Genomic DNA, 18084 nt, shown 5'->3' with positions numbered 1-18084 from the left:
CCTTCTCCTCCTTCTTCTTCCTCCTCCTCCTCCTTCCCCCACTCCCCCCACCCCCTTGGCATCTTAGTACTGTGGACATCCTGGAGGAACTCTGCATTATGCAACTGATTCAGGCACTGAAGATTTGGTTTCTGGACCGGAAGGAGAAGACTGGATGTCAGGAGTACTGGATTTGTCTTGGAAATGACATTGAATCACTTTCTGGAGTATCCCCTGTGAGATTCTAGAGAAATCTAGACCCTAATAAGATTTATTTTATCAAAGAACTATAGCTCAAGACTGCTAAAACTTTTTTCCTCACTTTTATTTCTCTCTTTTTAAAAAAATCTCAGATAACCTTCAGCAATTTCATTTTCATACATGATGAGGTTCTTTTTATGTCTACAGTGCTGTGAAGTCATTGCTCACTCACAAATAAAGTCATGTTTGAGCTGGGAATGCCAACCCTGTGTTCACCAACCTCACCTCCCTTCTTCTGCCTTTCTCTTGATGAACTCAACCTTTTAGTGGCTGGATGTGATAAAGATGGACACTCCTTGCAGCTTGTCTAGGATGTTTAGAACAGTGGTTTACAACTTTTTAAAGAAGCAGGGCCTTCCTTCAAACAAAGTCCCTGTATATGCTCAATAGAGAATACAGAAGTGTGTCAGCAGGCTAACTTCTGTGTCAGAAGCAGGGTACCCCTCTCCTCACATGTCCTTGTGGGAAGGACCTTCTGAAGGTCCTTCCCACAAGGACACGTGAGGAGAGCGCCACCATGGGGAGCTTGAAAAAAATCCTCAAACCCAGGCTGCACTCCAAACCACACCAATTTAACCATAATTTCTATTCAGGCATCAATAGTTTTCAAAGTGCCCAGGTGATTCCAGTGGGCCCCTCTGGCCGAAGACAGCTGCATCTGAGTGACTTCCTCTACCCTCTCCCTTATCAGAGTGAACCCAGGAAGAAGGAACAGAGCATGTGTGGGCTGTGGGCCAGCCCTGATGGGATCTGCCAGCCCCCTACAGGTAGATGCTACAGTGGTCCCACTGGGTGAGGTCCTGGCAAGTCCAGGGCCAAGGGCCAGCCTGGATGGGGACTCTATTTCTTAAGTAGCTTTACCAGTAAGAAAGGAGAAAAGTATATTTCCTCTACCCAAAATCTGTTTCCATTCCTCAGTTGGGTCCAAACTTAGGCAGAAAATAGAGAAGTGTTGCTTCTGTCCCTCCTACCCCCTGGCTTTCAAGAGAAGCCCCATTCACTCTACTTCCCCTCCTTCACCCTTCAGACCGGCTCTGGGACAGTTCTAAGGGGCTCCAGAACACTGAAGATCACATGTGGGTGAGAGAAGCAATTGAGACATGAAGAGTATTCTGGAGCTGAATCCTGATTTGGCTCTGTGACTTACTAGCCGTGTGATTTGAAGGCACTACTTAATTTCTTTGTGCCTCACTCCCTCGTTTGTAAAATGGGAATGATGATAATAGTGAAAGCATTTGTCTCATAGGAATGTGATGACAACAAAGTGTGTTAATCGAAGGCCTTGTGGAGCCTGACGCAGGCTATGTGAGTGTGACCTGGGGCTGTCGACAGAGACAGGTAAGGCCACCAGATACCAAAGACTACTGAAGGAAATGTAATCAAAATCTCATTGAAAATGTGCAGGAACACTGGTTTCTGAGGGAGTTTAATTGGATATTAAGAGATGTGGAACCCTCTCATCTTCTGGGAGACTTCAGATTTATAGGAATTCAATCGGGACCATATGCATCTGAGCTTAAGCTAAAAGCAGCTTTCATGTACTGAGCCAGGGTCAGACTATACCAAGCCCAGACATTCAGGGTGGATTGCTGAGGCCCAGGGCCCTCTGGCCAAGCTTTGGAAGGTCACTTGCTCTAGAGTTGTCAGTGCACCAGGGACTCAAATGGAGGAGGCCTCTAGCTACTTCACATCAGAGGGGCTTAAGTTTTCATTCTTAGCTATTGCAGAATTCAGAACAACAAACACCAAAGCTAGACTAAATTGAGGGGGCTGCTAGGCTCAGATATAAATAAACCCAGCATGAGGATCTGGTATACAAGTGGCTTGAGAGGCAGCACAGACACCTGGTTATAGGTGCACAACTGGTAGGGAAGGGCGGGCCAATGGGTAGGAAACGGAGCAAGCCCAGGGTCTTAGAGAATTGGCAGCATCTTGTGGAGCCTGCCCTTCCCTTGGACTTGGACTTTAAAGTTAACTTGGGCATGCCTGCCTGCCTCAGGTCATGCCAGGGCATATGACCTATGAGGGGAACACCTCAAAATCTGGAATTTATTTATAAAAAATGTGTATTTAATCTTACATGTTTAAACTTCAGTCACCTTCAGAGTACTCTCCTCTTGATGCAACACACCGATTGAGATATTTTTCCACTGCTCAAAACAGTTTTTGAACTTGTTCATTTTGATGTCTTTTAGTGCCTCTGCTGTTCTTTGTTTTACCTCCTCCACATCAACAATATGTTTCCCTTTGAAGACTTTTTTCATGTGGGAAAACAAAAAAAGTCACTTGGGGTGAGATAGGGTGAATAGGGAGGGTGGGACAAGGGGCTTATGCCGTTTATGGTCAAAAACTGCTGAACACTCAGTGCAGTGTGGGCAGGTACGCTCATAAATCACCCATTATGAAATAGGTAAATGTGTACAAAGAATCTCGAAAAAAATTCACTGAAGATGAACACAGCCTCTCACAACAATGCTAACTGGTACACTGATGCCAATTGGTTCCTAGAACACTTGCCTAAAAGGGGAAGCCTGTACTACGAGGGGCCCACCCTCCAAAAAAAATTCTATTTTTTGGGAAGTTCCCCTTGTACTCCTCCCCAGTAATCCAGGGCCATCACTTCCCTATTTAAGAGTTGAGTCAGTACTTGCCTTTGTTTCAAGCTGTTCTCTAGCTCCTTGCTGTGTAAAGTGCGGTCCTCTATTCAGAAAAGTTGCCTTATGGCGATTGGGAAAATGGAAGACACTCAATGCAGCATCCTATGCTTTTGCATAGTCGAGAGGCCTGAAGACCCCTATGGGCAGGGCATTTTGTGTGCCACCTGACAGTGGCATAGCATGAACTGGCTTCCCATTACTATTTGGAGAGAAGAGTCTGCATTTCCCATGTCTTACCTCGTTCAGTTTTTCAGGGCTGAAAGCAGAAGTCAGGACACCTCTGACCTCTTCCCATCTTTTGTCTCGTAAAAACAGAACACTGTCGGCTACCGACTTGAACTCCAAACCTGACGCCTGGTGGAAAATAATGAGCAAAGGGTTAGGACACAGAGAGCCAAGGCCACTTCGGTGGCAATACAGGCTCATGATAAACACCCTTGCTTAAGTTCATTGATGACCAGCAGATTAGGAGGTTTCCCTTGTAAGGCTAACGAAGGAGAATATAAAGACTCATGGGCAGTAATCTAAAGATTCATGGCTGAGGCCTGGAGGAAGCAGATGGACAAGGTTTGCCGGCTCAATTCTACCCTGTCATGATGTGGTCATCCTGGTAGAGATGACCCAGTGGCTTCTGTGTGTTCTCTAGTCCCCTTATTGAGCTGGAGTTCCTCAAGTACAAGCCAGGCAGCCTTCCTGGAGATGCGCTAGTCTTTCCTGGGATTGAGTTCCAGGTCTGAACTATGTGGCAAGGGATTTTGTGTGAATGGACTGGTTAGGTCCAGCCCAAAGTTAACAAACTCGTGTGTCTGAGTCCTTTGTGTGTGGGTGAGTAGAGAGGGAAGGAGGAAAAAGGAGAGTCCTTCAGAAGTGTGTCCCAGCAGAGCTGCTTCCAAGAGAATAACTCCATGATATTTCTGTGTTCTATCAGTCATTCACTTTTTCTCAAAATTTGTTGAATGCCTGATATGTGTCCCTTTCCAAATTTTATATGTTTAAGTTCTAACCCCCAGAAACTGAGAATATGACCATATAGTCGGCCCTCTGTATCTGTGGATTGGCTTCTGCATCCGTGGAGTCAACCAACCATGGATTAAAATTATTTGGAAAAAAAATTCCACAAATTTCCAAAAATCAAATCTTGCATTTGTCCTGCATTGAGTACTACATTGAATCCACATGAATGCAGCAATGTGTAGGCATTAAATTAAGTATTATAAGTCACCTAGAGAAGATTTAAATTATATGGGAAGACATTGTATATTATATGCAAACTTTATGCTATTTTATATCAGAGACTTGAGCATCTGAAGATTTTGGTATCTGTGGGCGTCCTGGAACCAATTCCCCCTGGATACCACAGGATGACTCTATTTGGAGACAGGGCCTTTAAAGAGGTAGTAAAAGTAAAAATAAGGTCATTAGGGTCTAATCCAACATTTATTAGAGTAGACACACCTAGGAGATTAGCACAGACATGGCCTAGAGTTCTGCCAAGATATATCACTTACCTCTCCTCTATAATCCATGGCCATCACTTCCCTGTTTAAGACTTGATTTGATAGAATCCATGAGAGAACCCATGAGGGAAGACCATGTGAAGGCACAGAGAGAAGACTCATCTACAAGCCAACAAAAGAGATCTCAGGAGAAACTAACTCTGCTGACACTCTGATCTTGGACTTCTGACTTCCAGAACTGTGAAACAATAAACTTCTGTTGTTTAAGCCCTCCAGTCTGTGGACCTGTGCAAGAGAATACCTAGCAAACTAATACAAGTTTTAAGAAGTTGTCTGTACAGTATTGAATAAAAAAGATTTTGATCTGGTCCTCATGGAGATGACAGTCTAGTGGGGAAGCAGAGAGTAAACTAACAATTAGATATCATAAACTAACAATTACAGATCATTATGGTATATGAAAAAGTGAATGTCCAAAAAGGAAAAGTAGTGTGAGTGTGAAAATGGTGGGAGACATGGTCGAGAGGCTTCTCTGAGGAGGGGCCATTGAATCTGGGCCTGAAAGGACACAAAGGGGTCTTGGGTAGACTCATCCCTTCTTCCCAGATCATTTTGTTCCTTGCTAAAACCAACTCTTCCACCAAGTGGTCAAAAATGAGTTCCCCATGTTAGTCAGAATGCCCCCTAGCCCCCAGGACTGTTGGGCATGGGGAGGCAGGGTTGGGGGACCAAGCACTTTTCAGAACCACATGTGATGCATAGTGACGCTATTTCTTTTCACTGCTTTAATTTTAGTTGAAACATGAAGCCAGCTATCATAATTCAAAAGTCTTATAAAAACTCCTATTTAGAGGAAAATTATAATTTTCTGATAAAATATGAACACTGAAAATAAGCCATAAAACATAACTGCAAAGTATCTAGAGGGGATTTAATTATATATTAGAACCAACTTGCTGAGATATTTTTCTGCAGAGGAATACTTCTCTATATTTAGAATGAAATTCTTTAGGAGTGTCATGGCCACTAAACAGAATTATGGCTTTATGGAATTTTGGGAACATAATCCATTTGTTTAGGCTCCAGAGTTGAGGGAGGAAATTATACATTATGTATATTTATATAGTGGCCAAACTCAGTGCTGTGCTACACTATACAGAATACAGCATTTCTCTTCAAGGGAAGCAGGGTAATGGTTTATGTGTTTCTGATGAGACAGAATAAATTAGAGAAAAGAGTCAAGATTGATTGGATTTCATATTTATTCTTAAGACCTAAGGACTGGTTCCATGCTAAGTATTATCTTGCATCTGAAAGACAAATCTAGCCCTCCATGCAACATGTCAGCATGGCCCTCAGATATCCCCCTCACCAACCAGCCATGATACTGTGTTCCCCTCAGCCCAGACATTCCACTTGAATCCTCCATTTTTTGATGGAAACATTTGGGGCCATTGATTAGAGTAATGTTTTTGTTTCTAGATGTTATTAAAAAAAGAGGAAGAGCAACAAAATCGGTCATTTCACAAGAGCAGTCAGATGCTGAGGGGTCATTAAATTGTGTCATATATGAAACAGTTGTCAGTTTGAAATTTTTAACTGGAAAAGACAAGAATTGAAAGATCAGATAGTGGTGTTTAGGATGCACCCCATAAATATGTATTGAATGCACTTTATATGGAAGAGGCAATTTAGGTTATTTTTGTGACCTTGGGGAGTGGACTTGAGTCTAATAGCGGAAGCCATAGAGAAAATTCCAGCTCATCTAAAGAACTATTCTAGTCATCAAAAGTCAGAATTCTTCAAAATAAACAAGCTTGCCTTGTGCCATGAGCTCTTCATCACTGTAGACCATATACCACCTCTCAGAAATACTGTACTGGCAGCTTGAAGTATGGTCTAAACACCTTGCAAGAACACTTCCAATCCTGAGACTTTATCTCCAGAAGACCACTCCAGGCATTTTTTTTCCTATTAGCTTGTCTACACAGTTTTAAAAAATTATGGCAAAGAACTAGAAATTGACCTTTCGTACGACCCAGTACCCCCTTCTAGGAATATATCCAGGAAACCTTAAATCACGCTACAAAAAAGATACCTTGACATGCATGCTTATTGCAGCACTATTTACAATAGCAGAAACATGGAACCAACCATACTGCTCATCAAAACTGGACAAGGCAAAAAAAAATGTGGTACATATAAACCATGGAATATTGCACAGCCATAAATAAGAACAAAATTATGGACTTTGCAGCAACTTGGATGTATTTAGAGTCTATAAGACTCAGTGATTTATCACAGAAACAAAGAACTGAGTACCACATATTTTCACTCATAAGCGGAACCTGAACATTAACCATAATACAATAAGAAAAGGATTGGCAGTAGCCTAGCCAGAAACTGCTGTGGGTGAAGGGGACAAAACATCAATAAAGGTACCTCATCTCAAACCAGACGAAGTGGGAATCAAAGGGAAGCCCAAATTTATCTGTATGATGACACTTGTATACCTAATCCTGAATTGTACCCTGCATCTTTAAAATAAATTTTTTTTTTAGAAAATTGTGGCAAAAAAACACCTAACAAAAAATTCACTCTTAACCATTCTGTTGCATACAGTCCAGCAGGTTTAAGTACCTTCACATTCACACTGCTGTGCCACCCTCTCCACCGTCCGTCCACAGAACTCTTTTCATGTTGCAAAACTGAAACTGCATCTATTCAACAACAGCTCCCCATCGCCTCCATCCTCATTTATACATGTTTATTGACCAGATGGCCTGAACAACATCTTGAAAGCTACAACAGGTTTTCTTCAAAAGAATGAAAGACAATACTTGTAAGCTTGATGAGGGCAGGATGCTGAGTATTGGGCAGGAAGTAGACTCAGGGTCTTGGGGAAGGAGGTCTGGGGACAGGAGAACAGCTTTCTACACTTCTGTCTGCTGAGCCAGGTGCCCCAAATCCTAGGAAAAACGCTCTGGTTAGGGGTTTCCAGACTGCCAGCCATAACCAGTCAGTAAATCAATGCCACAAGTGGCAGCCAGCATTGAAGCAAAGAAAAGAATGTGAGCCAAACAAGGAATAGACCAGACTAGAAAACACAGAGTTGCTGTTGAACTTGTTCAAGACAGGGTGTGTGTGTGTGTGTGTGTGTGTGTGTGTGTGTGTGTGTGTGTGTGTGTGTAACCTACTCTAACCCTAACCCAAACCCCAAACCTGGGAATTGTCCTCTCTCTCTGCTAGGATCCTATCACTCACAACTATTAAATCTTTCTTCCGTTAACCAACCCTCTCCATCCCTGTAGCCACCACCCTGGCTGAGGTCACCATTATCTCAGCCCCTAACTGACTGCCCTGCCTCTAGCCCTGTCACACCCATTGTCCTCCACCCTGTAGTCCGCAGTATTTTTCTAAAGCACAGACCTAGCCCTGTTCTTATGCAAACTTCCTAACTTGGTTTATAAAGCCTGACACCACTGGCCAATTCCCTACCCATTCCTGAAAACCCACAGCCTGCAGGAGTTCTTTAATGTGTCAATCCCTTATAGTGGTAGTCTGAAGACACAAGATGAGTAGCTCTCTGGAAGTCTGGACTGTATTTTCTACCCTGCACTTGGGTAGGATAATGCAGTGGTAAGAGCATTGCCTCTAGAGTCAGACCCCTGGTTCAAATCTTGGCTCTGTGTGACCCCTCTGGTTTGACCTTCTCTATGGTTTCTCAATCTGTAAACAGGCATTAGAATGTTATCTACCTCTTGAGGTGGTCATGAGGCTTCACTCACTCAACAAATATTTGTGGAGTGCTTGATACATGCCAGGCCTCGATTTAGATGCTTGGGATACATCTGTGAACAAAACAAAGCTCCTTGTCCTCACAGAGCTTACATTCTAGTAGGAGAAAGTAGATAATCAACCTAAGAAACCCACTGTAGAAAATAGTGGACTGAGGCAGGTGCAGTATTAAATGGGCTAGCCATCACGGGGCTCTTGGAGTAGGTAAGATTTGGGCAAAACTTCGAAGGCGCTGGGAGTACTCGAGTCCCAGGCAAGGGGACCATTACAGCAAAGACGCTAAGGTGTGTGTGAGGACATTTGTGGAGGCTGGAGCGGATGGAGTGGAGGGATGGTGGCTGGCCAGAGAGGTCGCTGGGACCTGTGTGCAGAGGGCCTCCAGGGCCCTGGTAGCACTTTGACTCCACATGACTTGGAAAGCCATCGCAGAGTTCTGGACAGAGGCATGTCTTGAGTTGACTTCTATTTTAAAGAATCTCTCTGCCCTATTGAGAATTGACTATGAGGAGCCACATGGAGGCAGGGAGGACCATTCCGAGAAAGCTCAATGACCAGGAGAAAGACTCAGGCCAGGATGGTGAGAAGCTGTCAGATTGAGATGCTTTGAAGTTGTAGTCAGTAGGATTTCCCAACACACTGGTGCGAGCTGGGAGAGAGCCAGAGAGGAATCAAGGCTGACCCTGAGAGTTTTGGACGAGAACCAGAATGATTCATTGACTTGATGCATTTAAAGCACTTAGGACAGTCCCTGGGACATAGTGTTGATTTCACTCCACTTTCATGGTTTGGAAGACTCAATATGGTTGTAATGTCAAAAAACGACAAGCTGATTCTTGTCAAAATAGATATGAAATCAAAGGAACTGGAATAACCAGGAGAACTGGTCCTGCTACCTTTCAAGACTGATTATTATAGCTTGATTGTTTTAAGCTATAATATTTAAGAGAGTGTGCTGTTGATGTAAAGATAAACATATAGAGCAATGAAACAGATCAGAGAGTCCAGAAACAGATTCACTCATGTGGCCTCTTGATTGATGACAAAGGTGCTCTTCAATTCAGTGGGGAGTGGGTGGTTTTTAAAAAACGGTACTGGGGCCTGTAATCCCAGCACTTTGGGAGACTGAGGCGAGTGGTTTGCCTATGCCCGTGGGTTCAAGACCAGCCCGGGCAACTTGGCGAGACCTTGTCTCTATAATAAATTAAAAATTAACTGCACATGGTTGTGCTGCCTATAGTTCCGGCTACTTGGAAGACTGAGGTGAAAGGATCACCAGAGTTCAGCAGGTCAACGCTGGGGTGGTGGTGAGTGTGCAACTGCACTCTAGCCTGGATGATGGAGTGAGACTCCAACTCAAAAAAAAAAAATGGTACTGGGGTGACTGGATGTCAGCGTAGAAAAATAATCAACCTTGACCCATACCTTTCTCTACAGAGGAAAGTTAACAGGAGATGGATCATAATAAAATTTCTAGGAGAATGTCTTTATGACCTTGGAACTAAGGCAAGATTTTGCAAATAGAATACCAAAAGCAATAATATAGAAGAAGATTTTGATACATTGGATTTTATTATAAAAGGATACCACTCAGAAAGTGAGCAAGCAAGTCACAGGCTTGGAGAAGATATTCACAACGCATTTATCTGGCAAAAGACTCAGAACAGAGCATATAAAGAACAAAGATAAGTCAATCAGAAAAAGTCAAACACCTTTTAACGAAAAGGGAGGAAAGACTTGACAGGCACATCCTATAGGAGGATATCCAAATGGCCAATGAGCATATGAAAAGGTACCCAATATAACTAGCTCCAGATAAATGCAAATTGAAACTGCAATGAGATACCACTGCCATCCAGCCACCAGAATAGTTACAATTTAAAACCATGACAGGACAGCCAGGCTTGGTGGCTCAGCCTGTAATCCCGTGCCTTGGGAGGCTGAGGTGAGTGAATTGCCTGAGCCCGTGGGTTCGAGACCGTCTGGGCAACTTGGCGAGGCCTCATCTCTACAATAAATTAAAAAAAATTAGCCGGGTGTGGTAGTGTGCGCCTGTAGTTCCAGCTACTTGGAAGGCTGAGGCAAAAGGATCGCCGGAGCCCAGCAGGTCGAGGCTGCGGTGGCCGGGAGCGGCCACTGCACTCCAGTCTGGGCGACAGAGTGAGACTCCAACTCAAAAAATAAAAAAAAATTAAAAAATTAAAAAAATAAAACCATGACAGGACGAAGAGTTGGCTAAGATTTGGAAAAATTAGCACTCACTTCAGTATTGATGGGAATATTACAAAGTCAAACTTACACTTACTTTTGTGACCTAGCAATTCCACTCCTAGGTAAGTGCCCCAAAGATCACTCTGTTGATATGCTTATATCACTTAATTCATAATAGCAAAAAAACTAGAAAGAACCTAAATGTCTATCAAGAGAGAAATAAATTGTGGTATTTTTATACACTGTAATACTACATAGTAATAAAAAAGATGAACTACATTCATCTTAATACATGATATAGAAGAATCTCACAGACATTACGCTGGAGCCAAAGAAGCCAGAACAAAAGGACGCATACTGTAAATTCCCATTTACAAGAAGTTCATGAGCAGAAAAAGTGAATCTACGCTAGATGTCAGAGGAGTGGGTTTCCCTGGGTGGTAAGGGTGGGTTGACTGAGAAAGACATGAGGGAGCCTTCTGGAGTGCTGGAAATGTTCTGCATCTTGATCTGGGTGATGGTCATGTGGGGGCCTACATATATTCAAGATTTGTGTATGGAAGTTTTTTCAATTAAAAAATATTCAAACCAATTAACATTTAATTTGGACAGACTTGAATCCTGGATGAATACCAACAAGATGAAAACAGCAGATGTGTGTACCTAATCCTGTACTCCACATCTTTAAAATAAAAAAATTTAAAAAAGAAAACAGCAGATGTAACTATAGTCTTCATGTTTAGATTAAAAATTTAGTTGTTTAGCGCATGGGATGAAAGAAAACTGACCTGTAATAATTCACATTAAAAAGATCTAGGAGCCTTCATTGACCACAAGCTCGTTGGGCCATGCTGGGACATCACTGCCCAGAACAAAGGAAACCTGTCCTGCTGCTCTGATAAGAGCAGTGGTCTCAGGAGGAACTGTCCCACTGTGATGTGTGCTGGAGTTAGACCTCATTATCTAGACGATGGTCTTCAGACACAGGACACCATTTAAGAGAGGTGTTAAGAACAGTCAGGGCGACCTCTCTGCTCTGGAATACCTTGACTACTTTTGACTTGGAATCTCCATCTTCTGCCCGTGACTGGGGTTGCCACCCTTTGATGACCATGTTACCTCTGTCACGTTGTAAGTGGACTGCAGTTTCTCCCTCAGGGGCTTATGTCGGTCCCCTTGCCCTTGGATGGTCACACTGACATCCTGGGCATCTCATGCAAGTCCCCTCTGAGGCCAGGTGACTAACTTCCTTTATTTAACATGGATTCTCATTAGGACATCAAAGGATCAAAGGGCAGTCCCTCTTTGGAGCCTAGGGACCCTTTGGTTTCTACCTCCTAAAAGAGGCAGAAAAGGGACAGAAACCTGAGTGAGTGAAAAGTCACTTGGTGGGAATGAGGTAAGAGTATGTGGTTCAAGGTCGCCTCTCTGCTAAAGAGGCGCGAGCTAGTGCTGGTAGCCAGAAGGGTGCAGAGAACCCAGCAGGGGACCTCTGGTTGTCTTTACTTGCTCTACTCCAAATTGCCATGTCCTGGGCACTGATGAAGATATGGGACAACGGCATTTGTGGAGATCACAGGCTCCAGGCCTCCCTGCAGTCCCACAGCAGGAGCTAAATGGCTGCTATTTTAATAAGGGCTGGACAACACCTTGGGAACTGTGACTTCACTGCGGCAGCCAATGATCTCAAGCTGGGTTTGCTGCATTTTCTGTTCAAGGGTTTGTAAGTTCAGCTCTGCATGGTGTCCGTGATCAAGTTCTGAGCATTTATAGAGTGCCTACTGTGTGCTCAGTGCTGTGCTAGCACTGGAACTGTCCAGATGAAGAATGGAGGGTAGAAATGGGGTGGTTTATAATCAATATTCATCGATCTTACAGCTTACACAGTGCTTTGCACACTATTTCACCACCTCTTGGGTCATTCTCCAGTAATTAGGAAACACTGCCCTGATCATGTTCATCTTTTTAATGAATCTTTCTTAAAATAGAGTCTAACTTCTTATTAGGTCAGCTAAGGAATCGCACAGTCCTGAGGAACAGGCTATTAAAGAAAACCAGCACCTGGACATTCTGTGGCTGCATGAGGAGAGCAGCTGTTTATTGAGCATTTATCATGGGCTAGCCCAGTGAGTCCCAGTTGGTCTGGTACAGCCACATAACAACCACCGACTCCTCCAGAGTATTGCAAAATGCATGCAATGCATTTTTGCTACAACTGAATGTGCATTGTATTGGGAGAAAGGGATAAGAAGCATAACAGAAAGTGAAGCTATAGCCAAAAAGGTCTTTTGTGTCCTGAAGCCTGCAAGAGCACTGACTCAAGATCTAGGTGATCTCTATGATGATTTGACAAGGCAATCGACGGTTCTCAACTGGCCTCACAGAGCTGAGGGTACCAGGTAAACAGAGCAGAGTGCTTTAAGAGTCACAATTGTACTTCAGTGATCAACGTGCCTGTGGCCAACTTGTTTAGTAAGTCAAATAGACTGCAGAAATATTGATATCAGAAAGTAGGCCATGGGCACAAAAAGGCTGAGTATCACTGTTACAAGCATCCTGATTCTCATACAACCTCGCACAGATGGGAATACTTACGGCACAGCCTGCTGCTTCCTTGCCTGGAGGTGTCAGACATCTGGCACTGCCCTTCATGATATTACAATCAACCAAAACTTAGGAATCTGTCACTTGGATAACCGCAATTCTCCATTTGAGGTTATTTTTCAGTATTTGACTATCACTATTGGGCTATACAAAGATTTGAACCCAGTAGGGTTTGTATTTTGGCACTTTGAAATAGTGCTGAAGGTGTAGCCTTTACTACAAATAAAGCATAAATTAAAATAGAAAAAATACGAAATAGAAACATAATCAAGAGCTTCCTTCACTGTTACCCTGGACAATATTCATTCATTTGCTGCTGGTAGAAGCTGGTCATAAAGATGATGCCATCTTTTCACCCTCTGTGTTAGACTGTGACTGGCCAAGAGAATGGCCTCCAAGTAAGGTTGTAAAGTGTGACAACAGCTCCAAGGGGGCAGCTCAGGGGATGTGATGGCTAAAAGCAAACTTGGGCTCTGTCTGCCAAGGTAGCCTCAGTTGGTAGAAAAGGGCTCCTAATTTGGAAAAAGGCATGGTCTGGGCCACAGCGGTCCTGCCTGAGTTTCCAGCATTTGATCCACTGAAGAGAAGATTGTGCTCTTGGAACCGTGCTTCTGCTAGCCCCAAGCCCAACAGCGAGGACTCTCCCTGAGAGGAAAAGGGGGTCAGGGGGCTTGTTCCATCTTTTGTGGAAACTCTTCAACAGATCTCAGCAAAGTTTCTGGCCAGATGCAATGTTAGAGAGATACAAGGGTATCCCTGAGATAGCACCTGCCCCAGCATCTGAAGCTCACAATGGCTCTGTGGGAGGCTGGCGGGACTCTGTGGTTCACCTGTCGGTGCTGACTGTCACGTGACCCGGGCATCAAACAGACCTGAGGGACTTTTTTAGTCTAAAAACACTCACATTTTACACAGGAGGAAATTGAGGCTCAGCGAGCTTCAAGGATCTCAAGGTCACACAGCTAATGAGAGGTAGCAAATCTGAAATCTGATTTCGTTTCTTTAAACTTAAACCAAGGAACTCTTACCACATTGCTGGGCCATGGCTTATAAGAGAGGAAAAATGGAAAGAAAGAGGGTGTTATAAAAAGGAGAGTGAGCGTCACACTCACAGCGACTTTACTTTCACAGAAGATTCAGTATAATCGTTGAGAGAGGTTGAGAAGGAATTGCTTCTATGGCTTTTTTACTATTCTCACTCCAAAACTCTAAATATGACTCTCTTGCTTACATAGCTCTTTTTTTTTTAAGTTGGAATCTCACTGTGTTGCCCAGGCTGGAGTGCAGTGGCATACTTACGGCCACCCCAGCGTTGACCTTTTGGGCTCCAGTGATCCTTCCGCCTCAGCCTTCCAAGTAGCCAGAACTATAGGCATGCACTACCACGCCTAATTTTTGATTTATTATAGAGACGATGTCTTGCCAAGTTACCCCAGGCTGGTCTCGAACCCGTGGACTCAGGTAATTCACTTACCTCGGCCTCCCAAAATGCTGGAATTACAGGCTGAACCACCAAGCCTGGCACATAGTTATCTCTACTTCTGCCACCACAAAAGTTAGGACAAGAAGGTAAAAATATCTGAACACAATTTTACATATTTCTTCTTTAAAAATATAAGGATAATTTTCTGCTGAACTAAGAGTCTAGTAAGACAAAAAATATGAAATCATTGTCAGCAGGATTTTGAAAATTTTAAAAAAGTTCTGTAGGGCAGAGAAAACATATGATTATTCAGAATCAATATCATGTTCTCCTATTCCTACCTTCCCAAGGCTTCACAAGTCACTTGGTACCTTTGAAGATATTAGAGTTCAAACTTAGCTACCATGTTGGAAACTTGAAGCTAAGTGTGTTTTATAGCACAAATGTAGTTCCATGGATCTGACTTTTCCAGTACTAGCCATGTCCAGACATTAGAAAAGCAGGTGAAGGGGAGACCAGAGGGTACATACAGCTCATTTTAGCTGTCATCAGACTTCCAATGGACAGTCCATCCTGGGAGAAGCTTCCCAGTCAAGTAGGCTTATATTTCAGTACTTTGAAATAGTAAAGGTGTTCCCTTTACCAGAAATAAAATAGAAATGAAAATTTAAAACATATAAAATATAAACAATAAACTCAGGCTGGAGAGTTTCCTGTGCATAGCAAAATATGTCACATAAAACAAAGAGATGGTCAAGTGTGGTGACTCATTCCTGTAATCCCAGTACTTTGATTACAGGAGGTAGGAGGATCACTTGAGGTCAAGAGTTTGAGATCAACTTGGGCAACATAACCAGACCTTGTCTTTACAAAAAAATATTAGAAAATGAAAACTAGCTGGGCATGGTGACATGTGCCTGTAGTTTCAGCTATTTGGGAGGCTGATGTAGGAGGATCACTTGAGCCCAGGAGTTAGAGGCTGTGGTGAGCCACGATTGTGCCACTGCACTCCAGCCTGGGTGATAGAGTGAGACCCCAAATAAAAAAAAACAAAAACATAAAAGTGATGGGCCTCAAAACAGAGCGAGGCCTGGTGCATGAGGTTGCATACTTGTGTTTCCAGTTTCACCATGCCCTGCACTCTGTGTGTGCTTGCAAGAAACCCGCCTCACTTGGAGCTGTGGACCTGTAACATGAGTTGGACTTTCTCAAGAAGTACACAGCTAACAAAAGTTTGCAAGGTTTGATGGAAGCAACCTTTCCTAGGTCATGCACAACAACCACTCTCACAACTTAAATCTCACCGCACACTTTTGAAAGTCAGAATGTTTTCACTTACTCAATGTGTTATCTAAGGGAAAGGGACCAGGAACAGTAGGCGAACTAATTTTCCAAAGCTGTCAGTGGAGAGGTACTGGTGACAAGTAGGTGACAGTGATGGGTAGGAGCAAGTTTCAAGGGGGGGTAGTGGCTTTATGGCAAGCCTGCCAAGGGCCCTCTCTCCTCCTGGACGGCAATAAGCATGTCTCTGCAGCCCTAGCACTGGTGGGTCTGTAGAGGGACTCAGTTCAGAGGACTCACAGAACTCAGACCTGGATTTGTGAGCAGAGTCAATGAGTCTGTCATGAGCTGACACGTTCCTGTTCTTTCTGGAGTGGAGGGTAATAAGGTTTCCAGTGGCTCAGGTGACCACAACCTTAGTCATCTTTGCCAGTGCCAAAGTGTTTGTGATCTCAGAGTGACTCCCCTTACAGTCCTGATGGCCATGTGGTGAGTGGGTGAAGCAGCCCTTTGAGAGGCTGAACCAGAGGAAGTTAGGCCCCTGGTTTGTTTAGATAGTTCTGGATAAAAGCACTCACTGACTCCAACACATAGCTTTAGATGTGACTCTTGTGCACCAGTGGTGTGGCTCAACCTGTGCCAGGACCTGAGGGATGGTATTCCCCCCCCACACACATATACACTCATATACACACAGCCACTACCACCTTCCCCTTCCACTCCACATCTACTGCGGACCTGGGAACAAGCATGCCTGCAATCTAACCCACTCTTTATGCTGCTCTTTTGGACCTGAACCTGCATCTCCAAGGCAGCATGTTTAGAGTTTTGACACATCCCCTCCATGCCCCCATCTGACCAGACCAATCTAACATGGGCCAGAGACCAGCCTACCTCTTATCAGCTTTCCCACAACTTCCCCAACTCCAGGTCTGGATACGAGGCCAGAAAGAAGAAGTTCCACCACCGGTTATGCCATTTCTGCTGAGTCATGTGGACCCAGTTTCCACAGATATATATGTATATTTTAAAAGAGCTGCCCCCGTGGCTTCATTGAGTATAGGATGTGATAGCAAAGAAGAGCTAATTTCGAATATCTAAATAAAAATATCCAAGTCCTGAGGTGCTGGGACAACTGAGTTCCTATAAATGCTGAGAAGATTGATTTGGGTTTAACGGCAAACTGTGGTTGCACCACCAGGAAGCGATTTCAGGAAGCACAGAGGGCACCAACAGAGACCCACGAAGTCTATTTGGAAGATGAGCAGATGGAGCAGAGACACCAAGCAGATCTGAATGCCCAGAAATTGTGAATGGGCCAGTGTGACCTAAGAACTGCCTACTTGCCTGGGTCCCATCCATAGTCTGCTCAGCCCAATGTTCTGCAGTTTGAAAAAGAGTGTTTTATGCAATGACTTTTGAATCCAAATATTTGCTCAATGCCAATGTACGTCAGGGGGTTCCCTGGGGCTCCCCCCACCTCTAGCCATATGCTCTGTGGGTCCCTCATGGGATGCCTGCAGCTCACGGCCAACTTCAGAGCTAACTCAGCTTCCCAAGCAGGGCCCTTCTCCACCAGGCTGTCCAGGGGCGTGTAGCACTCAGAACTTAGGCCTGGATTTGTGAGCAGAGATGGGATCTCACTGTTGGAAGATGAAACCATGCGTTATTTAAGTTCCTTTTCACTTAATTTATCAAACTAATATGCCGAGGTATTTTCTGTCTCACAGGGGACCGTTTGGTGGAAGCTTGCATGGAGTAAGCGTTTAATGTTTACTGAGTGAATGTATAATAAAGCTGAATCGCTGAACGCTTAAGTAAACATGGCCTATTAGGGAGAAGGCAGCGTGATGTCAAGAAGGAGAAATCACGTCTCACTAATCTCCTTGAGTTCTTTGAGCAGATAAATAAGCATATGGATAAGAGGGGACCACGGAACCCAATTTAATTTGACTTTCAAAAACCGGTGAGAAAATCCCACTTTAACGACTGTTTTAAAAAAATTGAGTCACTAAGGGTTGTTTTACCATGAATATGGAATTGGTTTAAAGACCATCAACAGAGCTAAAGATAAGTGGATACAGTCCCAGATGGAAAACTATAAACACTGAGGTTTCCTAGAGAGCTCATCTACGATGGGTCTTTTGACATGTTTGTGGATGGCCTAGTTTATGTCAAATCTTATGTCAAATCTCCAGGTATGGGCAATACCTCATTCTTAGCCGGGCTCAGCCTGTAATCCCGCGCCTTTGGAAGGCTGAGGTGAGTGGATTGCCTGAGCCCGCGGGTTCGAGACCCGCCTGGGCAGCAAGACCTCATCTCTACAATACTTTTAAAAAATCAGCTGGGACCACATGCAGAAGATTGAAACAGGACCCCTATCTATCCCCATGCACAAAGGTTAACTCCAAATGGA

General features: G+C 43.8%; 1 protein-coding gene across 1 annotated transcript in view; it reads right to left on the bottom strand.

Moving 5' to 3' along the window:
* Nucleotides 1–1509: 1509 nt before the first annotated feature.
* The window catches only part of LOC103255277 (thromboxane-A synthase-like), a 91291-nt gene continuing 74716 nt past the window's right edge, over nt 1510–18084 (bottom strand). Inside the window, exons 5-6 of the mRNA XM_008053245.1 lie at nt 3135–3251; nt 1510–1656 (exon numbers count right to left, since the gene is read on the bottom strand). Coding sequence (XP_008051436.1) covers nt 1510–1656; nt 3135–3251 — 264 coding nt within the window. The remainder of the gene's footprint in view (nt 1657–3134; nt 3252–18084) is intronic.

The sequence above is a fragment of the Carlito syrichta genome, unplaced genomic scaffold (assembly GCF_000164805.1).
Source record: "Carlito syrichta isolate Samal-C Ts95f unplaced genomic scaffold, Tarsius_syrichta-2.0.1 Scaffold287984, whole genome shotgun sequence".
Taxonomy (NCBI): domain Eukaryota; kingdom Metazoa; phylum Chordata; class Mammalia; order Primates; family Tarsiidae; genus Carlito; species Carlito syrichta.
This window is presented reverse-complemented; position numbering and strand designations above follow the sequence as displayed.